The following is a 25771-nucleotide window of genomic DNA, read 5'->3' on the forward strand; positions in this document are numbered from 1 at the left end:
TAATCTTATTTATTTTACGACGATTGTAAATCAAGTTATTACAACGTTGCATTAATCACTCTCATTGGCACGATTATGTGTTTAAAATTCTGAATTACTGAAGTATCAGCTGATTTAAGTTCGGTACCAATCTTGTTGTTAATTGTATACGCATATGCGTCTCAAAGAACGAAAAAATAGCCAACCGTGAACAACGAATAGTTGAGTCCCACAAAGATATGGTAGAAAAAAATCCGTGCTTAGTTAAAGTGACACTGTTATTAAAAATCAATACATACACTTGTAAAACAGACATAAATTGTGAGTGATACACCTTTAACTACTTACTAAATAATGCATTTATGGTAAATATTAATTTGTGATAACAAGATTTTAACCGTTTTTCAATAGCTGAAAACGCAAAAATATCAAATGATAGGTGAGTGTTAAAAGATTAACTGTGATCTACTATCGTTTCATAAAGTAGAAATATCGTGTTTTCTACATCTTTCTTTCAAACTTGTTATCATTCAAAAGTACCATTGTCTTCGACATTTATTCATCCTTTTGATATATTTAAACAACTGTATTAATTGTGGTAAATCTTATTTGGGAGTAAGAGTGCATCTTTATGTACCGGTTGCCGAGAAATTTTCATAAAAGTTAAATATACTGTTGAGATAAATACACCGTATATGTCACTAGTCGTTACATAACACACTATTTCATTCAACGACTTCAGGAAGTTTATCCCTGTACATATTGAATAAAATGGGTGTATCATGACGAGTGTCAGATTATGTTTATGGATACAATGGGTGAGTATATGATGACGAGTGTCAGATTATGTTTATAGTGAAACTTACTTGCGCAAGTTTCATAGCATGCCCCATAGCAACATAAGATTTGTCTTGTAGAGCTATGGCTTATAAATTTTCAGTTTCAACCACCTGTTCATTAACTTCAATATGCTAAATAGCGAAACCGCTATAGTAGCATAGTTTCTACTCAAAACATTTAACAAATAAAGATAATAAACAAATGAGCATGCTCAGTTCATTTCTATATTAACGTGTTTCTTTTTAATATTGATAAAATAAGAACAGAGACAACACAGTGATATTCGTCTTCAACATTAATGAATTTGCAACACAAACAATGATTTATTGTTTGTTTTTAGCTGTGTTTAATCTGTCGTAAAAAAACAGGTAATAGTCTCGATAAGTCCGAACAAGAAAGTTTATTGAAACACAGTTGAGTGAGAATGGCATCTGTTCCATCCCTTATCTGTTTACTAAATACGAATTTGACATATTTCATTCACGACCAGCATACTTCCTGAAGTTTTACAACACAACGTCGAAAGAGTGTAAACTGCCATGGCAATATGATGGGAGTGACTCAAATACGATGTCATGACGATTTCTTTTTTAAAATGAGACAAGCGACTACTACGTTTCTGTATTTTCTGCTATTTCGGCGACAATGGCATCAATGGATAATCACAATGGCATCACGTATAAAAAATATAACTACTCGACAGTGTATTTACAATATAATGTCTAAGATACCATTTTAAGTACGAAGTGTATGTGACGACTAATTTGACAACTTAAACTTTTTCTCGCAGGCTAAGCAAGTTACACCAGTTACGGTAGATTACCAAAACTTAACAACAACTTACTGGCTCATTTAGATCAGGCCGACGATGTTGAATAGTCGCGAAAATGTGTAATAACTTGATTTATTAAGGTTTTATTTTGAATGTTTTTAATTTTTAGAAAAAGAAGAGAAAGCACCTAAATGTAAAAAGGTTAACGTTTATTTGTCAAATGCAACACATGTGACGTTTGGATATTCATTCATTTATCGTGATGGCATAGTTAGCTAGTTCGTAAGACCAAATCGGACCGCCATTTCGGAACACCATAATTTTTGGTTTTTATATCACTGGCTGCAAAAAACTACTCAGTAGAATTTAAGCGTTTTTGTAGGTTGTTTTTACTTGTATAAGCGTCACTGGTCACTTCATCGGCGAAACAGGAATGTGTATACATCATCAATCGCACTGTTAATTTGAAATCCGGGAGCAACCTTGGACTTTGTTATTAACGAATATAAAAAAAACATCTGAGAGCTATTACAGCACTTTTTCGTTCCTATTAACAAGCAAAGAAACGCGTTAGCCCATGTTTGACCTTAACAAATGAATTCAAGTTGATATACATGAGCTTAAATATTGACAGAATGTTGTTATTGTTATTGATATATTTTCGCACAAGACGGTTCCATAGGTTCTGGTGATTACAAAAGCCAAAAGCTTAAACAAGTCGATATAAAATGCATTAAGTCTACCCCTTATTTCGCAGAAATGTTTTGTATTGTAGCTCGCAAATTAAAGATATTGTCGACTGTAAAAGAATGGCGTCTGTGACTCGTCAATGACACTATGTTCATCACAGCGGCAGTTACGGGCTTGCTCAGTATATTTACAAATATTTGCTGATTTTATATAGCAATGCTATAGCTCTAAGGTTAATTGGGTATTCCGTTGGGCCTTTTATATGAATAGGCACGATAATGCTCTCACTACAAGATGGCGTAAATGTATCATTAACAAATGCTCCAATGAATGATGATTGAATAGTATTTTGGACCTTAACCACACCCCTAGAGATCTCTTTGCTTTTTGATCTGCTTTACATACTGGTACTGCTAGTTTGGCGTTTGCTGTAGGCGAGACACTGTTTTTGGATTAAATACAGTCAAAACCAAGCCCTCGCGATTCGGTTTGGTACATCCGACTCGTACGTCGAATTCACGGTCCTTCCCCTTTCACGGAAGTGGGCTAGCACATGATCCTTGTCCTTTATGTATACGAATCGTACACAAATTTTGATGGACTCCTCTTTGAGAATTAATTCCGAAATTGCATCAAAAGATTCAAACTGTTCTTAAAAATATTTTTAACTTTTAACTTAAAAAGTGGTCATCTTTGTCTCATTTTGATAATATTGAATGTAATGAGTTTTAAGTGTTCTTATTTGCTTGATGTTCAATCTTTTCTTGCCTCTGCTAGGTTTAAACAGTCGATTGCTCGACAAAGCTGATTGTACAAGTGTTTTTTTTTTCTTTCTGAAATCTGTTTTGTCTTGTTTTAATCTTTAAACAAAAGAGTGTCCGTATTTTTCCTTTTCTTCCAACTAATCCGATTCCTTCGTTTAGTCCATTGTTTAAAAAAGAAACCAACGTCGATATCTTCATAAATGCATTGAATACGTCCACGACGTGAACATGTCAGTTAGTTCACTTTCCGGAAATTACACGGAACTTAAATTAATTGCAGAAAAAAAACTTTATACCTATTGAAGAACTATGTTGTTCATAGAGATCTTAAACAGTTGACCGATTATTGTCATACATCACTTTTACATCAGGAGAATAATAGGCGGAACAGAGAAAGTTAAGAATGTAGAGGAGACAGAGGAAGGAAGAGGGAGGGTAAGCGAATGGTTAAGCCATGAGAGCCTTTAGAGTGAGGGTGAGAGAGAAGAGAAAATTATGGTGTAACCAATTAATTTAATTTTTCACACAATCTCACTTTGTATCATTTAATTGCGAGAAAATAATAAATCATTTAAAAATACTAACATTGGCTTGCACATCTTCAAAACTATTCTTCAATTGATTCAACACTCTTCGGTGATCGTTCGAATACGGTGACCCTTACATTTGTTATTAACAATATTGTGTTGCATGTAAAGTCCGTGTTGTTTTGTGACGTAATCTCACACATTTGGTATATGTTAAGTTTTTAACGTGTTCCTCTCTACAGGGTGATCGTTAACCTTGTGTCTCCCAACAGGGCCTTCGTTTACCTTTTGTCTAACAACAGGGTATTCTTTAACCTTGTGTCTCTCAACAAGGTCATCGTTAACCTTGTGACTCTCAACAGGTCATCGTAAACACCTTGCCTCTCAACAAAATCTTCGTTAACCTTGTGCCTCTCAACAGGGTCATTGTTAACCTTTTGTCTCACAACAGGTCTTCCTTAACCTTGTGCCACTCAAAAATGGTCTTCGTTAATATTTTACCTTTCAACACGATCTGCGTTAACCGTGTGCCTCACAACAAGGTCTCCTTTAACATTGTGCCTCTCAACAGGGTCATCGTTTACCTAAAGCCTAACAACGGTGTCATCATTGACCGTGTGTCTCTCCACAGGGTCATCGTTAACCTTGTGTCTCTCAACATGGTCCTCGTTAACATTGTGCCTCACAACAGGGTCATCATTAACCGTGTGTCTATCATTAGGGTCATCGTTAACCTTTTGTCTCTCAAGAGGGTCTTCGTTAACCCTTAGCTCTCAACAGTGTCCTCGTTAACCTTGGCCTTTCAAAAGGGTATGCGTTAACCATGTGCCTCTCAACAGTGTCCTCGTTAACCATGTGCCTCTCAACAGGGTCTTCGTTAACCTTGGGCGTTTCAAAAGGGTATGCATTAACCTTGTACCTCTCAACAGGGATCCTCGTTAACCATGTGCCTCTCAACAGTGTCCTCGTTAACCTTGGGCCTCTCAACAGTGTCCTCGTTAACTTAGTGTCCCTCAACAGGGTTTGCGTTAACCATGTGCCTCTCAACAGGGTCATCGTGAACCTTGTGCCTTTCAAAAGGGTCATCGTTAACCATGTGCATCTCAACAGGGTCATCGTTAACCTTGTGCCTCTCAACAGGGTCTGCGTTAACCATGTGCCTCTCAACAGGTTCCTCGTTAACCTTGGGCCTCTCAACAGTGTCCTCGTTAACCTTGGGCCTTTCAAAACGGTATGCGTTAACCATGTGCCTCTCAACAGGGTCCTCAATAACCTTGGGCCTTTCAAAAGGGAAAGCGTTAACCATGTGACTCTCAACAGTGTCCTCGTTAACCTTGGGCCTTTCAAAAGGGTATGCGTTAACCATGCGCCTCTCAACAGGGTCCTCGTTAACCTTGTGCCTCTCAACAGGGTCCTCGTTAACCATGTGCCTCTCAACAGTGTCCTCGTTAACCTTGGGCCTTTCAAAAGGGTATGCGTTAACCATCTGCCTCTCAACAGTGTCCTCGTTAACCTTGGGCCTTTCAAAAGGGTATGCGTTAACCATGTGCCTCTCAACAGGGTCCTCGTTAACCTTGGGCCTTTCAAAAGGGTATGCGTTAACCATGTGCCTCTCAACAGGGTCCTCGTTAACCATGTGCCCCTCAACAGGGTCCTCGTTAACCTTGGGCCTTTCAAAGGGTATGCATTAACCATGTGCCTCTCAACAGTGTCCTCGTTAACCTTGGGCCTTTCAAAAGGGTATGCATTAACCATGTGCCTCTCAACAGGGTCCTCGTTAACCATGTGCCTCTCAATAGTGTCCTCGTTAACCTTGGGCCTTTCAAAAGGGTATGCGTTAACCATATGCCTCTCAACAGGGTCCTCGTTAACCATGTGCTCTCAACAGTGTCCTCGTTAACCTTGGGTCTTTAAAAAGGGTATGCGTTAACCATGTGCCTCTCAGCAGTGTCCTCGTTAACCTTGGGCCTTTCAAAAGGGTATGCGTTAAGCATGTTCTCTCAACAGTGTCCTCGTTAATCTTGGGCCTTTCAAAAGGGTATGCGTTAACCATATGCCTCTCAACAGGGTCCTCTTTAACCATGTGCCCCTCAACAGTGTCCTCGTTAACCTTGGGCCTTTCAAAAGGGTATGCGTTAACCATGTGCCTCTCAACAGTGTCCTCGTTAACCTTGGGCCTTTCAAAGGGGTATGCGTTAACCATGTGCCTCCCAACAGGGTCCTCGTTAACCTTGGGCCTTTCAAAAGGGTATGCGTTAACCATGTGCCTCTCAACAGGGTCCTCGTTAACCATGTGCCCCTCAACAGGGTCCTCGTTAACCTTGGGCCTTTCAAAGGGTATGCGTTAACCATGTGCCTCTCAACAGGGTCCTCGTTAACCTTGGGCCTTTCAAAAGGGTATGCATTAACCATGTGCCTCTCAACAGGGTCCTCGTTAACCATATGCCTCTCAACAGTGTCCTCGTTAACCTTGGGCCTTTCAAAAGGGTATGCGTTAACCATATGCCTCTCAACAGGGTCCTCGTTAACCATGTGCTCTCAACAGTGTTCTCGTTAACCTTGGGCCTTTAAAAAGGGTATGCGTTAACCATGTGCCTCTCAGCAGTGTCCTCGTTAACCTTGGGCCTTTCAAAAGGGTATGCGTTAACCATGTTCTCTCAACAGTGTCCTCGTTAATCTTGGGCCTTTCAAAAGGGTATGCGTTAACCATGTGCCTCTCAACAGGGTCCTCGTTAACCATGTGCCTCTCAACAGTGTCCTCGTTAACCTTGGGCCTTTCAAAAGGGTATGCGTTAACCATGTGCCTCTCAACAGTGTCCTCGTTAACCTTGGGCCTTTCAAAAGGGTATGCGCTAACCATGTGCCTCCCAACAGGGTCCTCGTTAACCTTGGGCCTTTCAAAATGGTATGCGTTAACCATGTGCTTCTCAACAGGGTCCTCGTTAACCATGTGCCTCTCAACAGGGTCCTCGTTAACCTTGGGCCTTTCAAAGGGTATGCGTTAACCATGTGACTCTCAACAGGGTCATCGTTAACCATGTGCCTCTGAACAGTGTCCTCGTTAACCTTGGCCTTTCAAAAGGGTATGCGTTAACCATGTGCCTCTCAACAGGGTCATCGGTAACCATGTGCCCCTCAAGAGGGTCCTCGTTAACCTTGGGCCATTCAACAAAGTCATCAATGACCTTTTGTCTCTCAACAGTGTCTGCGTTAACCATGTGCCTCTCAACAAAGTCATCGTTAACCTTGTGCCTCTCAAGAGGGTCATCGTTAATCTTGTGCCTCTCAACAGGGTTTGCGTTAACCATGTGCCTCTCAACGTGGTCATCGTTAACCTTGTGCCTTTCAAAAGGGTCATCGTTAACCATGTGCCTCTCAACATGGTCATCATTAACCTTGTGCCTCTCAACAGTGTCTGCGTTAACCATAATGCATCTCAACAGGGTCATCGTTAGCCTTGTGCCTTTCAAAAGGGTCTGCGTTATCCATGTGCCTCTCAATAGGGTCATCATTAACCTTGTGCCTCTCAACAGGGTCAGCGTTGACCATATGCCTCTGTACAGGGTCATCGTTAACCTTGAGCCTTTCAACAAGGTCATCGTGAACATTGTGCCTTTCAACAGGGTTTGCGTTAACCATGTGTCTCTCAACAGGGTCATCGTTAACCTTGGGCCTCTCAACGAGGTCATCATTAACCTTGTGCCTCTCAACATGGTCATCGTTAATCTTTTGCCTCTTAACATGGTCATCGTTAACCTTGTGCCTCTCAACAGGGTCACCGTTAACCTTGTGTCTTAACATCTTTTTTGTTAATCTTGTGCCTCTCAACATGGTCATCGTTAACCTTGTGCCTCTTAACAGGGTCATCGTTAATCTTGTGCCTCCTAACAGGGTCTTTGTTAATCTTGTGCCTCACAACAGGGTCATCGTTAATCTTGTGCCTCTTAACATGGTCATCGTTAACCTTGTGCCTCTTAACAGGGTCATTGTTAACCTTGTGCCTCTTTATATGGTCATCGTTAACCTTGTGCCTCTTAACATGGTCATCGTGAATCTTGTGCCTCTTAACATGGTCATCGTTCATCTTGTGCCTCTTTACATGGTCTTCGTTAACCTTGTGCCTCTCAACAGGGTCATCGTTAACCCTGCGCCTCTTAACAGGGTCATCTTAATCTTGTGCCTCTCAACAGTGTCATCGTTAAACTTGTGCCTCTCTACTGGGTCTTTGTTAATCTTTTTCCTCTCAACAGGGTCATCGTTAACATTCTGCCTCTTAACAGAGTCTTTTTTAACATTGTGCCTCTTAACATGGTCATCGTTAATATTGTGCCTTTCAACAGGGTCATCGTTAACATTTTGCCTCTCAACAGGGTCTTTGTTAACCTTGTGCCTCTTAAGAAGGTTATCGTTAACCTTGTGCCTCTCAACAGGGTCTTTGTTAACCTTTTGCCTCTCAACAGGGTCATCGTTAACCTTGTGCCTCTTTACAGGGTCATCGTTAACCTTTTGCCTCTTAACAGGGTCATCGTTAACCTTGTGCCTCTGGGTCATCGTTAATCTTGTGCCTCTTAACAGGGTCATCGCTAATTTTGTGCCTCTTAACCATGTCTTTGCTAACCATGTGCCTTTTAACAGGGTCATCGTTAATCTTGTGCCTCTTAACAGGGTCTTTGTTAATCTTGGGCCTCTTAACAGGGTCATCGTTAACCTTGTGCCTCTTAACAGGGTCATTGTGAACCTTGTGTCTCTTAACTGGGTCATCGTTAACCTTGTGCTTCTTAACATGGTCATCGTTAACATTGTGCATCTTAACAGGGTCATCGTTAACCTTTTGCCTTTTAACAGGGTCATCGTTGACCTTGTGCCTCTTAACAGGGTCATCGTTAACCTTGTGCCTCTTAACAGGGTCATCGTTAACCTTGTGCCTCTCAATATGGTTATCGTTAACCTTGTGCCTCCCAACAATGTCATCGTTAACATTGTGCCTCTTGACAGGGTCATCGTTAACCTTGTGCTTCTCAACAGGGTCGTCGATAACATTGTGCGTCTCAACAGGGTCATCGTTAACCTTGTGTCTCTCAACAGAATCATCGATAACCTTGTGCCACTCAACAGAATCATCGTTAACCTTGTGCTTCTCAACAGGGTCATCGTAAGCATTTTGCCTCTCAACAACAAATCTCGATTTTTGAGGTTAATTTTTCTTCAATTCTGCAAAAATCTGCGGCAGTCCATTGTCACTATTGTTCAATGTTTAAAATATACAATGAATATTTTCCAGTAACCCGTGTAACCGTAATATTGTCAGGGTTACAAAACTCGAAGCTCTCATATTCTGGGCCGATTTTGGACGCTAATTCAATCAATCAAATCATTTAAAAAATAACGTGTGGTAAACTTATTTTGGTTTAAAGCAATTAGTTGCTGGATTTTTATATATACACAATGCTTAAAAATGTGTTAATATGAAGCATGACATGTCGTCTAAAAACCTGCTTAACCATAATGTTATGGTAAAGATCAAATATATAGAAGATTATAAAACATAAATGTTTAGACTACAGAGATTCTTTTAAATCTGGTACCAAATAGAACCCCCTTAGTTTACATAGCTCCACCCAGAACTGCTCTGGTTCAGTCTGACCTTCTACTTCGGATACTGAACAAAATGCCGTGCCTTGTAACTTCCCTTGCAGTACAGTAACCACTGTAACTGCAAATCACATGATCATGTATAAATATCACGTGATACATAAATAAAGATTGAAGTTGTTCATCTTTGATTTTGATTGATTTTTCTCGTATTCCAACCTTTATTCACCTTTAATAATTGAAATGTTATAAAATATCCCCAAAAAGAGAATTTGAAAGGATAACTTGTAAAGCTGAATTCCAGCTTTACTCGCTCATGGTGACGGAGATCTAGTCTGCTTGTCAGAGGAGATTACTACGTAGGAGGTTGATACTTGAGCATTGTAGTATTGAAAATAGTTAAGTCAATACTTCGATTCATTGGAAAATGGTAATGTTTTGACAGACCAGACCGGGTTTTTGGGGGGTTACTTAAATCAAATACGGGATATAACGCCTAAAGCCTTCCTTACTCAATAAATGGTATTGAAAAAGGTTGTATTTTACAGTTGTCTAACTGTTCTCAATAGTTAATAGGCAAAATAAAGAGGCACTACATATATTTAATGAATAATAGATGTAACGCTTTTTAGACCTACGTTTAATAATCCAATACAAAAAAATGGTTTACGTAAAGCAATGTAAAAAACTGGTATATAGACAGCAAAGTGAAAGCATGAAAAATCATATACACAATCAGCACTGTAACATATCAATCATTTTCATTTACAAAATGTAACATTCTGTATCAAATGCATTTGTGATATTGTCAATGAAATAAGATTAAAGACTTTTTTAATGCTTATCCAACGTTCGTTTACATCAATGAGTGTGCTTTACAAATGAATGAATGCACACATAACTGTACAACAGATCAATTTATTTTTTTGAGACGTATTCAAGTCAAATAAGGTTTGTCACAATTAATACAAATGTTTTAATATCTAAAAAGGATGAATAAATGTCGAAAATAATTGTTCTATTGAAGGATACATACAAATGTATGACAAACATCAGTTTTGAGTGATACATCTTTAACTACTTACTTGATAATACATTTAAGGATTTTTTTTACTGATAACAAGATTGTATTCTTGTTTGAATAGCTGAAAACGCAAATATATCAAATGATTGGTGAGTGCTAAAAGATTAACAGTGATTAACCATCGTCTCATATGGTAGAAATACCGTTGTTTCTGCACCTTTTCTTTCAAATTTAACTTGGTATCCTTCATAAGCACCATTTCTTTCGACATTTGTTCATCCTTTTTGGAATATTAAAACAATAGTATAATCAATAATAAAACAACGTACGCCCTCTACCGTCTTAGACCTTAATTTTGATATGCTAGTAGAAAAATGATAATTAACCCAAGATTACCTTTATTCTTCCGATTAAGATTTTATTCGACCACACTATTTTGAATGACTACGTATATCCCTTCATACGTATTGGCTTTTAATGTAACGCCAAAACAAATCCCTAAGAAACGAACAAGAACGAGCAGTACGCGCATGGTCAAGCGATGTTTAGCCCTAATTGAATGAACATCTTAAGGTGTCAACGTACAAATTGACAGTAACCTTTCGTAAACTGAAACCACAATGGTAATACTAAGTTTTCGACTATCCAAATGATTCTAATGAACCACCAGTTGACCATGACTTCTGTATCCCTTGTAGATTGGTGTTTGTTTTTTCTGGTCATTTGCCGGAGAGCTTTCTAGAAGCATCGGAATGTCACACGTATCTGAAAACAAGATAATATTCCATTACAATGCGTTCAAATAAACACAGTGCTTTAACGGCTAAAATCAATATATCAATATATAACTATGATAAAAACAAGATGATGGTAAAACAAAATATTCAAAATACACACAACCTTTACTTTGTACAATTTAATTCCATTTAATTTGGTATACCGTATAATTGGTCTTTAGAAATTCAATTGCAACACTATATGTTTTGACGAACATTCTGTCAAAGCGCAAAACATACGATTTTTAAATTGACATTAGGTATACATTTTCTTAAAACAAATACATTTTTCCGAGCTAAACTTTGGGTTAAGAAACCAAACGGATAAGAATTTTCTTGAACCTCTTTATATTTTACGTTTATGATGTATGTGACTGTGTCATTTTTACGTTACTGTTATTAAGTGTCTGTAAAATTTGAGCCTCTAAACAGGGTCTTTGTAAGCAAATTTGTAGATAGCTTGTGCGCAAACCTTCTTTTTGTGGATCTTCCGTGGATTGTGATTTCTCCTTCAGTTTACGCCGTCGTAAAATGATAACGACGATAACTGCAATAACGATGATAACAGGCACTGTTGTTCCAATCACAGCTCCAATAATTACCTCCACGTTGGTTTTCTTCTCCACAATACGGTGTGGACTGTATGTATGATTTGTTCGTCCGTTAAAGGACATCTTAGATCCTGTTACAGGGAAAAAGGCATTGAATATAACTATTGCACTTTCGAAACATAAATATCTTCTAATGTTAGTTTAGGTCAGTTTCTATAAGTTTCGTACATGAAATATGACTTAATTGTTCTAAACATTACAGACATGCTTACCATTTGCTATAACTATTGACACAATATTAGACATAGCGCCCTCATTTCCAACCTCATCTATTGCTCTGATGACCAAAAACGCCGTCTCAATAAAATCTTCTTCAGCTGTTACAGAAATATCGACAGTCTCATCTTCACCTGTTTCTCTAGGTTCAAGGTTTTGTTGACCAATGTCCAGATCGTGCGCATTTTCGAAATTATTCAACAAAGTGTCGAAGTCGGTTGCGTATCGGAGTTGATACTTTGTTGCTTCAATGGAAACAAATTTAACTCTTTATCTAAATGAATTGAAATTTGAATACTTGTTTTAAATTTCTCTAAATATTCGAAAAGAATATGTCAAGTATAAAATAATAACTGTGCCGTTTTCATCATCTAACAAGGAGATACATTTACCTTGACCAGTGTAACTGTCGTCACCCGTTGCTGTCCAGCGTATAGTAAAATGTCGGGTGTTTCCATTCGTTTCCACATCTTCTATTCGGAGATCAGTAATTCGACCAGGGGGTGAAGTATCCCCGATCGTTGTTGGAGATAATTCGGCATCCTCAACCAGAGAAAACCTTTCAAAACTTTCCTCGATAACAATTTTTTCAAAAGCCTCTGTAGGAAAAATGTACTGGTTAAAACATCAGGAAATTCGCAATAAATTAACGATTGGATATTAACATTTAAACAATACAATAACAGATAGCGATAAAATAAAAGAAATCCATAAAAGAGTGAGATTAATACATGCATAAAGAAAACAATTATCTGTAATACAATACAAATTGTAATAGAAGTCCAAGCATACATTCAAACATATGGCAATTTTATAAATGAAACTCATAACGCCACAACGATGATGGTTCGTTTTACCGGCTACAAACATGAAGCGAGTTTTTTAGTTACCTGGGTTAAGAGTTGCCGCGCCGACAATTCCAGTCACAATAATAATTGAATTTGCCTTCACAATGACTCGGGTTTCACTTCGGCCTGCTTTGGAACATCTAAATTTTCCTGTGTAAGTTCCATCACCAGCTGAAATGTCTTTACCTAAATAAGTTAGTAGCTATATGAAAGCATCTCTCAAATGAATTGTTGAACTTTATAAAATATTGCTAACAATAAAATACCATGAAAGCATGTGGTTTTGAAGGTTGGCATAATTTTTGTAGTATGACTGCCAGATGTAGTGTGTACTTCGCCATTAAAAATGTTTAAAAGATGTTAGCCCTATTAAGTAGTCTTGTAGTAGACACGGAAAATGATATTGGACCCATATAAGTATATTCTTGAAGTCGCATTTTGTAAGTTTTAAAAAGGTAAAAGGCTTAGAATTGTAACCTTTTCCATTGTCCCGTAAAAATACAAAACAATTTCCAGACTTGGCGCTGACGTTGGCATTTAAAACAGGAGCATTTCCCTTCAACACGTCAGTATAAACAACGTCGTCGTGGAAACGGGTCGTTACGGTAACTTGATGGTTATCCTTTGATTTTGATTTAACATCGTACTCCCAGTTTATAGCTGTATTAGGCTTTGTTTTAACGACAACAGAGTATGTACCGTTCTGAAAACAGTACAGACGCATACATTGAGACAGACACCTAACCGTGGTTACTCAAGATGATTTAGAAATGTAACAAGAAACTAGACTTTTGCCACGTTATGTCATTTAGACATTTCGTACGAGTCCTTTTTCATATCCTAATTTGTTTTTTTTTCAAAATATGCATGGGCATAACTTCAAAAAAAAAACCTGAAACTCCGAAGTAAGACAAGAACCTTAAATATGTGGCCGCATGTTGTAGAAGCTAAAATGCATATAAATAATTGTAAAATCAATTAACGCATCATATGTGTTATTGTAGATACTAACAACATAGTCCACGATTGAAAAGAACAACAAATCAACATAATTACTGTGTAGCTTAACTAGGTCAATAAATGTAGTATCATATCGCTCAACTTACAATTAACTTTCCAGCCAACCTTGCCATAATCGGTGTCTCACTAATATCTGAACTTTTTTCCAGGAAGTCTCCTTCTCCTTTTATTTCAAAGTCATATTTTAGACTTGGGTGGCTGGGAAATATGGCAACTGTTGTGTTTAACCCCATTCCAGTATCTATTGTGAAGTTGAATTTCAACACGCTGCTGTTCTTAACCGTGCTTGATTTCAACTAAAATAAAACAAAACAAAACAAATAGTTACACGATTCCGTATCATCGTTGATAAATTCACCATACAATGTCATTTGTTATGTTCGTAAAGTTTATGTTTAAACTTATCCTACGCCAACCACGTCTTCGTCCAATGAATATTTTGAATAGAATAATCAAAGGCAGTAGCAAGTTATGTATCCGATTCACATTGATCGTACATATGCAGGATTATACTATTCACATGATCATACTAGAAACGTGGTCTTTCGCAACTTCTATATTTACCTATTTTAAAAACATGAATCATACCTCCTCCGATTTACATCCGCCACCAGTTATACTCTTTGCCAATGATTTGGACAAGACGGACACAAACGTAGTATCTCCTCCTATCTCCAGAAAGAGACTTTTCCCGCCAGTTGTTTTCGCAACGTCAGCGAGTCGTTCAGAAGACTGGTTTGAGATAGAGATTGTGTGAATCCGTATACCAAGATCTTTTGCCCGTTTTGCCTGCTCTGTTATTGCCTCACCGGAGTCTTCGCCATCAGACATGAGAATAATCTCCGAATGTTTTGTTGATTTACGGAACGTTTTTCTAATTTCCTGAAGTTAACAAATTATGTATAACTTATGTGCAATATTGACTTGCATTTGCTTAAAAAAACTAAATTGGCTTGCAATATTAGTTTTCTTCTCATAATGTTATTTTATCCCCCGACAAAAGAAGCTTAAGGGGGTATATTGGAGTCACTCTGTGTCTGGTCGGTCAGTTGGTTAGCTGGTCGATTGGTCTATCCGTTGCATTTGTTTTCTTCTCCGGAGCATAACTTGAAAATTAGTAGAGGGAGTTTAATTAAACCATAAACGGTGTTAAAGTATAATGTGAAGAAGTGCAGTGTAAAAATGTTATTAGTTATAGTCCTTTGTTGTCCTTTGTTGCTTGTTCCTGTCTGGAACATAACTTGAACCCAATAGATAGAATTTGATAAAACTTCAAACTGGAAAAGCACAATCATAGTGAGTACAGTGCACAAGAATCATTTCCTTATTTCAGTAAATCACAGAAGTATTTCCTTGTCGAAGCATAGTTTGAAAACTAAAGGATGGAATTTAATTTAATTTTAAACAATGGTAATATACAATGAGAGAAAGTTCAGTGTACATCAACTATAAATCAATTTTAGCTAACTACAGAGTTATTTCCTTTTGTTAATTTCTCTTTTAAGAAGCGTTTCTTCTAAATTACTTTGGGTTTGAATTAAATAAAACACATTGGTTAAACTTGATAGGTAGAATACAGTGTACGGTAACCTTGAAGGTATGACCTCTTTTCAAAGTAATAGTTTGCCATTCTGGTGTCAGGCGGAATTAGGGCATATTCGTCACTCCGGTGACAGCTGTGGTTTCCTTTTTTGTTCTAGAAACAGCATTTTATCGATGTTATTATTATAAGTAAAACCTGTATTTCATTTTTAGCTCTCTTTACAAAAGACCGTATATACCAGTGTACTGATAATAACATCTATTTTCCCCCAAATCCGCAGATATGAAGGGAAAAGCATCGAAATGAATAAACACAAAGTAAAATACTCCACGAATAATAACAAGCTTACAAATATGTCGGAGAACCTCTCTCTCCTTATACAAGTTATAATGATTTTAAACATTTTAAAAGACAATTAAACAATAAAAGGAGTAGTTCCTACATCTATAGCAAGTTCGAGTCCACAGCCAATACATGTACCGCCAACGGGATTCGTTGGGAGAGCATCTACTAGTTCATCCCTCGTGGCTTTACTGTCGACCTTAGTAATTGCTGTGAAAAGAGCAGTTAACGATTTTTAGCAATACATTTGATTTTTTGCATATTTTGTGTTTGTTTAGCAATAAAAATAGTTGGTTGGCAACGCAAATTACGATTTTTATGTTGTTCGCATACTAAGGTTGTTATTCATGCAGACCATAATTGTTCGAAGTACTTTTTGAAATGAATGAACATCAATAATTAAATGAATTCATTTGAGTACGAAATACATCCATATTATGGAGGTTTTATATTATTATGTTATTTATTAATCTGTCGAGCGGAATATCTTAATACAAAATGTTTTCACCCTTATTTTGATCCTTATTTGATAAAACCAGACTGATTAATTTTATCAGATTGCGTGAACTCGTACAATATGTTCAAAACCCTGAACAATTAAACACAGAAGACACACTTCACCTTTCTTGACAGATGCGCTGGAACTAAACCACACGATCCCGAGGTGGCTACCGGGACAAATCTCCTCTTCATTCTCGATTATGTATTTTCCGGTTTCGTGCAAACGTACCATCCTCGTTGGGCTGCCCTGTATGATAAGTAATAACCGTTCTAGCTGTGGTAACATTTAACGCGAGTCTCATTTTCGACTGTCATATAGCGTTTCATTCTTATAAGTGAATTATTTAAGGCACACCCCGAGAATAACCAACTTAGTCCCCCATTACTCATATACTCTTGCAAAAACATTTACATGCATCATATGCAACGTGATTCAACAAAAATAATTCATTTAGACGTCATACTCCATCCATACTGCCAGATGTATCCAGGACAAACACTATTTTGCTCTTTGATTCCTGTAAAATGTTGAATACTGGTGTAGTGTCGGTGTCTTCGGGGAGAGGTCGACTGTGAACTACAATTGAAACACAACACTGTATAATTATTGCCATTGTATTTCCTAGGACGACAATGGTCATATCGTTGATGTACTCTGATATCACAACCTTGACATAAATTGCCCAATTGTAGCTAACGTTTAAATCATCGATCATTGAATTCCCCAATGTTCAAAGCCCAAACAAACTTCTTTTCACTTCTACTTAAAACAACGAAATACAAATATAATTGACAAGAACTCCAGAGCTTGATTCATGGATTATGTTATTTGGACTCTGACATTTAAGTTCGTTGAAACGAACTCCCCGAAGACCCCCCCCCCCTCCACCACGAAATTTAATCAATACATGGCAATTACCTCCCATAAAATCAGAATGTTCCCTCATGACAGCCCAAACGCTCTTGTAATTACAATACAGGTTCTGTTTGTTCGTTGCAAATTTGTTGTGTCTTTGCACTGCAGGTGTGCCGACAGCGTCGTCACAAAACAGTTCAAGCTGTAAAAGAAGTGAATACCCTAAAACCAGACAAAACCCAAATACTAATTATATTGAAATACAAACTGTACACGTTATACCACGAAAACAAGAACGAATATTATGTTTGAAGCTCTTGTTTTGAAAGGATCTTTTCTTGCAATTATTCGCTTCTGAATAGTTCTAAAGCATACTTGGTCCACAAATTGGTTATCCATGATGGACGCCCCTGCTTCCGGTTGTGTAAGATCAGGACAGAATCGACATTTGGGATGGATACGATGTGTTATGTCATCTGTATCACACCATTGGCTAGGTTTACAATCTATCCCGAACCCCACACGGCCTTTGACGTTCCCATTGCAGCTAAAATGGCAATTTGTTAGTGTCAATGCGCACCATGATATGTGTTTTATAAAGCAGAGATTTGCTATCCACCTTGTCAAAATGAGGGGGGGGGGGGGTTATGCGGAAATTTTCGTCCTACATTTCGTCATTGAGTCATATGTCAAAGGAAACGAGACAAGATAATATATATATATATTGAAGTTTTAACTAGATAAACTGAAATTAAGAACTGATTTTTTTTTATCAATGTTCATATATAATCTGTAAACAATGCATTTAATAATTGAAAATAATTTCCTGATATGAAAATTTTGATAGTCAAAAAACTAAACAATGAAGTTAATTTTAAAGTCATAATGTGATTAAAAATCATTACTTCATATAATTTGATAATCACAATTATTCTGAAGTTTAATCATAAGTAATTCCACAATAACTTCCTTGTCAGTTTCAGTTTTTAGATCGATAAAATATTTCAGTTACCTTGTGGGTTTCCATTTTCCTTGAGCTTGGTAGAAATAACCTTTGGCTTCCTCATCGGTACCGTATTCCGAAAACACGCCCCACCGTAGCTGTGCCCATTCGTGAACGAGAACGTTCTCTAGATGAAGTATTTTGAACATACTTTAGCTAAAGATTTATTAAAATTTTTTACCCATGTTAAGAATACAGCCAACCAGTCAATATACATGTATTTTTCTTCACTCCGTAAAAAAATAATTTCATAGATTTAAAAAAAAAAATATGGTAACTCGTATTTCCACTGGTAAATTTAAAAGGAAATACATGACTTATCGCTGTTGTGATCTGATTTACCGATTTGTCCAAAACTTTAAACCCTGCTTTAGCAGACAATTAAGTATATTGCATCCAAAAATGTTTATGCGCAATGGAGCTTAAAATGATTAAATTGTTTATGGAAGAGTTTTACAGGACATTTGTAACGTATTATTGCCGCCATGGCGGATTGATTGCCCTGTCCTTCATTCGTGTTTTTCGATCGCTTGTTTGTTTTTGTGATCTTTACACGCGAAGGTACATCCTCCTTTTTTGCTATCTGTAAACGATGTCGATCTGGACGCGATAATGCGACAACGCAAAGGGCGTAAATGCAAAATCAATTCAATGTTAAGGCATATTAACATTCTGGTAGACACAGGAGAATGTATTCCGCTAACATGATTTTGAACGAAGGAGTCTTATCGATTAAAAGTCACTTGGAACATTTCCGTTCCATCTCCACTCCCAATCCCCGTCAATGTGTCTTACCGTGTTTTCCAAAATCAGTCCTGGATGTGTTCTTGACGAATGACAAGGGGAGATAAGTGTACGTTCCTCCTTGCCCACATACGTCATTGCCAAATGTCCTCGGGGTAATCAGTTGTCCGTCTTCAATCTACAAGGAAACTAATTTGAAACTGATGCAGATGTTATGCAAAGCAAGATTCTTTCAAGTATGGTGATCGCAGTGAAATCCAAGCCTTGTTATCTTATTTCAATGTGTAATTGATAATATTGTCGTTTGCCGAAGGTCATCGAGGTTATCATCTGCATGTCTCAAGGTGATGAAAAGGCAAGCCTTGTAGCCAGAAGGCGATATTGATAACACCAGTGATTCTTGATTACTTCATCATCATCATCATCATCATCATCATCATCATCATCATCATCATACTCATCGTCATCATCATCATCATCATCATCATCATCATCATCATCATCATCATCATCATGATTATATGAATTAATTCATTGATCCTCATTGCTATTGTTAAAGTAACCGTCTTTATTTTGATGAAGAAGTGTTGATAAAATGAACCTACAAACTATACTTGTGACGCGTTCCTATTTTGCATGACAAAGGCTTGATCTGAAAACAAAACCAAAAAACATTGCTATACATAGTTCTTGAAGGGCTTGTTTTTACCTTGAAGTATCCACGCTCGGACTGTTGGACTGGCTGGGCGTCTCCCTGTGGTGACCAGGATTTCGGAACGACGATGTTGATCTCACCGAAATACACACGCTCTCCGGTAGCCCTGAACAGCAGTCGCGATGCATCAGTGAAGATTTCCTAAAAGAAAGAACAAAACTCTAGAATAGTTTTTTTTCTCATTTTCTTAAATATTCGGTTTTGAAAAGTTTGCTACGAACCAATTTCGTCTATAATTTTTATAAATATAGATACATGTAACCGTAAAACGTATATGTACGATAAGTGAGAAGTTTTTTTTCGGTTTGCTATACAGTAGAGGTTTGTTAACAAGCAAATCCAGTATGTATATGGTTGATAACTTGAATTATTCATCATATTCATGTGACACTAATTGTCAGTTTTTCATTTGCATAATCGGGCCTAGTATTTACCGAATAAATGGATGACTTGATTTCAATAGTTGATTTTTTTTTTTGATTTTTTTATTTTCATTTTCATGTAACAAAAAAGTAAGTTTAAAAGGTTTTTTTTCGTTTATCGTCATTTCCTAGTTACAAATCAATGCAACCATTAAACGATTGTGTACAATAAAATATTAGAAACTGCATTTTGCAACGAGTTTTCAAAGCACCCCGTATAAGTTTGCAAATCCTCTTGATTCATATTCTTGCTAATGGGCAAATTTCATCATATTTCGCATAATATTAGTTATGTGTTTTATATAGCGTGTTTTATATATAAGTATTTGGAAAACCTTATTAAAAGAATGAAAAATATTAAGTTAAAAACAGTATCTCCAGTGGCCACCAATTGACTTTGATGCTTTAATATGTGTTTGGAATATCAAATTGGATAATTTTCTGTTTTGTTACAGATTGGAGACAATTAGCAAATAAATCAATCTAATCATTTCATAAATTCATTTGTTCTGTTATTTATTTAATACTATTGCGGGATCATGTGATACTAGAGCGAAAAGGTCTTACGTTGGGGAATGTCCTACAGAACATATTTCCACAAGAACATATGTTTGGAGCCCGTAGCATTTCAAGAGATAATAAATTGCAGAATTCAGAAGTTCAAGGAAGCAATTGTTACTTTACATAAAAAATGTCATGATAATATATCGCAAACATGGGTTTTTAATTTCCAATGTAGTTCGCTAACGAACAGCAAACTTCCAGATCAGCCCCAGTAACTTAAATTATTGGGGGGGGGGGGGGGGGGTGCTGGCATCTATCTATCATCAGGGTGATTTACGCGGTATTTTGCGATCTATTTCTAAGCATTATTATATTTTAGGTCAGTGCATGCGTCAAAACTTGTTGATTTTCAAGTGCTCCGTGAGACTCTACATGGGTTTCTATAGTAACTGTTTTCTCCATAACTAAGAAAGAAGTCGACTAAAACAATCAGCCATAAAATGTCATGAATAAATAATTCAGTGTGAAATACTTAAATTTTGGCGAATGATTGTTTGTAAAATCATTTGTTTTCGTAAAATTTTTGAAATCATATTTGTAAACTGAAAAGGCATACCATAAATTTAGCTGCTGTCGTTGAAGTATGTTCGATAAGAAACCGAAGCAATACCAATACATGAAGGCATGTTTTGTCATTTCAAAATGTCTAGTTTTTGTCATATTTTTTATCAGCTTTGTTAATTAATCTGAATTAAGTTGTCATTAAAATGAGTTTGGCTTTTAATACCACATTTGAGATTTTGTGGAAGGCTGCTTGGTCTAAATTTAAAGTTCAAACAGAAAAATCGTTTTATTCAGCTCGAGAAACGGTTATAGTAGTTGAAGTGAGCGTAAAATCTCGATTGTTTTCAGTTTTGCATAACCCTGCTGCAGCTCAATGTAATTTGTTTTCAATGAATAAAATATGCTACGAATATTTGACTGTGTAACCTTCATCTCGTAAGGGTTACAAAATTCGAAGCTCTCATTTTCTGGGCCGATTTTGTGCGCTAATTGAACCAATCAAATCATTTAAAAGATAGACCGTGGTCAATTTATTTTGGTTGCTGCATTTTTATATCTACAGAATGCTTAAAAATTGTGTTAATATGAAGTATGGCATGCCTTTTGGCAAACTGCTTAACGATATAAATGTTGTGTAAAATATAAAAAAAATATAGAAGATAATAAAATAATTAATGTTATTTATGATGTTTAGACTACACTTTTAAATCTAATACCCCCATATAACCCCCTTAATTTACAAAGCTCCACCAAGAACTACCTTGGTTAAGTGAAACCTTCTACTTCGTAAACTGAACCAAACGCCGTGCAGTGTTACTTCCCTTGCAGTACAGTAATCCCTGCCACAATGCAAATCACATGACCATGGATAAATATCACGTGATACATAGTTAATGATTGTAATTTATCTTTGATTTTGATTTTATTTTCGTATTTCAACCTCAAAATTCACCTTTAATAACTAAAAATGTTATGAATATCCCCCAAGAAAGAGAATTTAAAATATATATTGTAAAGCTGAATTCCAGCTTAACTCGCTCATGGTGACGGAGATGTAGTCTGCTCGTCAGGGAAGATTACCATGTAGGAGGTTGATACTGAGCATTTTATTATTGACAATAGATACAGTCAATATCTAGATTCATTGGAAAATGGTAATATTTTGACAGACCAGACCGGAGTTTTATTGGGGTTATTTGATACATATACGAGATACGACGACATCTAAGGCCTTCCTTATTCAATGAATTTTATTGAAAGAAGTATTTGTTGTATTTCACAGTGTCATAATGCTCTAAATGTTTAATAGGCAAAAGCAGACGCACTTCATATATTTGATGAAAACAGATGTCACGTTTTTCAGACGTACATTTAATTATCTAATACAATATACTATGGGTACATGTAAAGCAATGTAAATAGTATGTAATAATTAGTATATAGACATCAATTAACAAAGTGTATTCATGAAAAATTACAAACACGATCAGCATTGTAACATATCAACTATTTTTATTTACAAAATGTAACATGCTGTACCTCCATGCGTTTACCATTGATATTGTCAATGGAATAAGATTTAATGCTTTAGTTTGATGTTTATCCAACGTTCAAGGTTATAACTGGCTGTTGATATTAACGAGTGTGCTTTACAAAGATATGAATGTACACACAATTGTACACCAAATCAATTCAGAAGATTCTTTTGATACTTATTCAAGTCAAATTACAGCCGTTATGCTATTCTTAAATATGAACTCTTACTCCCAATTACGATTTACCATAATTAATACAAATGTTTTCAAATACCTAGAAGGCTGAATAAATGTCGAAAACAATGGTTCTTATGAAGGATACCGAGTTGAATTTGAAAGAAAGGTGCATAAACAACGGCATTTCTACCCTATGAAATGAAAGTTGATCACTGTTCATCTTTAAGCACTCACCAATCATTTAATATTTTCGCATTTTCAGATATTTAAAACACGGATACAATCGTTAAATGCATTTTTAAGAAAGTAATTTAAAGATTTATCACTCAACACTGTATGTTTGTCATTCACGTGTATGTATTGATTTTGAGTTTCGCTTTAAAATAAGAAAAGTCACCACAAAGCAGCAATTCATGCTGACTGAATAGTGGCAATCATTTCATTTCTTAGCTCATGAAACCATTTCTAATCGTGTGACACTTTTAAGTAAAATACAAAGGATCTTTGGGCCAAATCAGATAAAACATTCCTTTGTAACCTTCAAAAGCTCTTGAAACAGATTACAATTTCAAAAATACTTTTGAATTTGTATTTTTGTCCTTCAAACCCAATTTGGTAAAACTATGTTACCTTATATGATGCATTGGTGATCATCTCAAAATTCATTTTATGACAACTTAAATGAATTATAAAATTTCGTACACAATAAACCAGTTTTTCATAAAATAGTATCATGTTCATGAACAGAAAATCCTTCATGTTTAACAGTTCACAGAGTATTTAAACTTTGGGCTATAATGTTTCATCATTAAGGAATGGTATATCACACAGCATTACACTGTTCTTTCATTGGTTATATTTTTCGTTTCTTTTCGGGACACGATAAACAAAGCTTATTATATATTTGATTATTATGTTTGGCTATTCTTAGCAATAACATGACCACCCAGACCCTGTCACACACTCATTCCCTTGTTTGGCTCAAGATGACAGTTAGATGATGTATTTTAAGACTATGTTTAGTTGGCATAGTATGTATTTAAATGAAAATAGATCAATCTTTGTTTGAGTACGTCTTTTTATATATAAATGTGTAATACACCGAAACGAGAGCATGTTCCCTATAATCATGAAATTTTATAGTTTTTAACTCATGAAATTAACCTCACTATCATAGCGTTTTGATAGCCTACAAACAAGACAATCAGATACCAAAAGGTCGGTCAAAACTCATAACCTAAAGATAACTTAAGAACATGTGTAAAGTAACTTATAACACTTTTTGACTGTTTAGTACATGACCTTGGAAAACATTAAACAAAAATACAATTTGTTTGAATTTCGACTGGTTTTGGCTAAATACTACTGTATAATCAAACTGTATTCTTTGAAATCCAATTCCACTACGAAATGTTGACTTAGTCAAAATGCAAATATTTTGCCTCTTAAATAGACGAAATGCATACACTTAAATATTAATTTGTGCCAATGGTTTTTATTCAATAAACGTCAAGGTAGTCAGTTTTATTAACTTCCTTGTGATGATCTAATATTTAAACTCACCGTTAAACATATAGAAAAAGAGTGCATTTTTTGTTTGGTTTAACTACATGTTTCACATGATGATTGCAGGTGCAATATATTTACCTGTTTTCTAAAGATTAAGACACAATTATGGACTTTAGTCGTATTCCAATAAGTTTAAACCTGCTAAAACCTCGCAAATGGCAACGCATTTTCCCCTCAACTTTGTATATAGTTTCAATACCGGCGCATGCTCATTCGATATAATTATGAAGCAAAATAACGAAACTATGACACTAAGGTAATTCCAATTTACGACTAAACCCGACAAATATATTTATTGAAACGCCCTCAGGTGGCTTAAGACTTCGCAGTACCTGTAGCAAACGGCTATACTTATACAATTGAAGAAATACAAACTATGCAATTAAACATTACTACCTAGTATTAATGCAATATGTTTATTTATAAAACAAACTACGAAATAATAAAAAGAGTACGTCCTTTACCTTCTTAGACCTTAATTTTGATATGCTAGTAGAAAAGTGATCATTAATCCCAGATTACCTTTATTCTTCCGATTAAGCTTTGATCTTCGGTCACACTATCTTGAATGGCCACGTATATCCCTTCATATTTATTGTTTTTAAATGTAACGCCAAAACAAACCCCTAAGAAAGGAACAAGAACGAGCAGCACGCGCATGATCAAGCGATGTTAAGTCCTAAATGAATGTAAAGCACAATCACATTTATCTGCAGCGCTTGGATATGGGACACAAAAGCTATTGACATAATACACTATTCGCGTCTTAAATAGAATGCAAAATCTGTGTTAAATTTCAAAACCGTAAAATGAACAATAATATTTTACGTCCTGCGAGTATTTTAAACAATTTAAAACTGACAGCCGACTGGTATCCCCACAACACCTTATGTAACTTTATACTGCATGTAAAACTTGCAGAGCAGTACTGAAGCACTAAATTTAATGCGACTTTAACTGGAGCGAGTAATTATAACCCGTATAATATGATACCATTGTTAATGTACGTACTGAATAACAACAGTTCAACGACGCGAATTTTTACTTCTCCCAAGCTGAAGAGGGGCTGTAACCTATTTACATTAATCGGTGTGGGTGGAAGGGGGGCGGTGGCATGAGCATGCATAATTAAGTAATAGTTTGTGTTAAAACCTGATGTTGATAAACTATAATTACTAACGCATTACTTTAATATCTATATTTAATATTTCTTTTATTCGCTAAGTGATAACATGCTGCAGATGCTTCGGGTAACTAACTTTCGTGTTTCCCCAAAAATAATTGTAATTAGGAGCAAGTATGTGTTTAGTTTAATCATATTTATTTTACAACGATTGTAAATCAAGTTATTACAACGTTGCATTAATCACTCTCGTTGGCACGATTATGTGTTTAAAATTCTGAATTTCTGAAGTATCAGCTGATTAAAGTTCGGTACCAACCTTGTTGTTAATTGTATACGCATATGAGTCTCAAAGAACGACAAAATAGCCAACCGTGAACAACGAATACTTAAATCACACAAAGATAAGGTAGACAAAAATCCGTGCTTAGTTAAAGTGACACTGTTATTCAAAATCAATACATACACATGTAAAACAGACATAAATTGTGAGTGATACACCTTTAACTACTTA

The 25771-nt window shown here is 36.2% G+C and overlaps 1 protein-coding gene across 1 annotated transcript; it reads right to left on the reverse strand.

Moving 5' to 3' along the window:
* Positions 1-9783: 9783 nt before the first annotated feature.
* LOC128219656 (calcium-activated chloride channel regulator 1-like) lies at positions 9784-24980 on the reverse strand. The gene is made up of 17 exons (XM_052927553.1): positions 24657-24980; positions 19358-19504; positions 18700-18826; positions 17914-18031; positions 17277-17448; positions 16965-17103; positions 16510-16622; positions 16166-16292; positions 15645-15754; positions 14248-14541; positions 13746-13955; positions 13117-13342; positions 12682-12825; positions 12184-12390; positions 11788-12036; positions 11437-11646; positions 9784-10953 (listed from the first exon to the last, which is right to left on the reverse strand). Exons 1-17 carry the CDS (start codon positions 24792-24794, stop codon positions 10844-10846), a joined length of 2841 nt encoding a protein of 946 aa, XP_052783513.1. The 5' UTR covers positions 24795-24980; the 3' UTR covers positions 9784-10843.
* Positions 24981-25771: the final 791 nt, after the last annotated feature.

This window comes from Mya arenaria, chromosome 15 (assembly GCF_026914265.1).
Source record: "Mya arenaria isolate MELC-2E11 chromosome 15, ASM2691426v1".
Taxonomy (NCBI): domain Eukaryota; kingdom Metazoa; phylum Mollusca; class Bivalvia; order Myida; family Myidae; genus Mya; species Mya arenaria.

Excerpts from the sequence above, each read along its gene's own strand:
- LOC128219656 (XM_052927553.1), bottom strand. The coding sequence starts at position 24,794 with ATGCGCGTGCTGCTCGTTCTTGTTCCTTTCTTAGGGGTTTGTTTTGGC. Across the intron at positions 12,826-13,116 it reads TTTACGGGACAATGGAAAAG|GTAAAGACATTTCAGCTGGT; the intron begins GTTACAATTCTA and ends TAACTTATTTAG. Across the intron at positions 11,647-11,787 it reads GTCAATAGTTATAGCAAATG|GATCTAAGATGTCCTTTAAC; the intron begins GTAAGCATGTCT and ends TCCCTGTAACAG.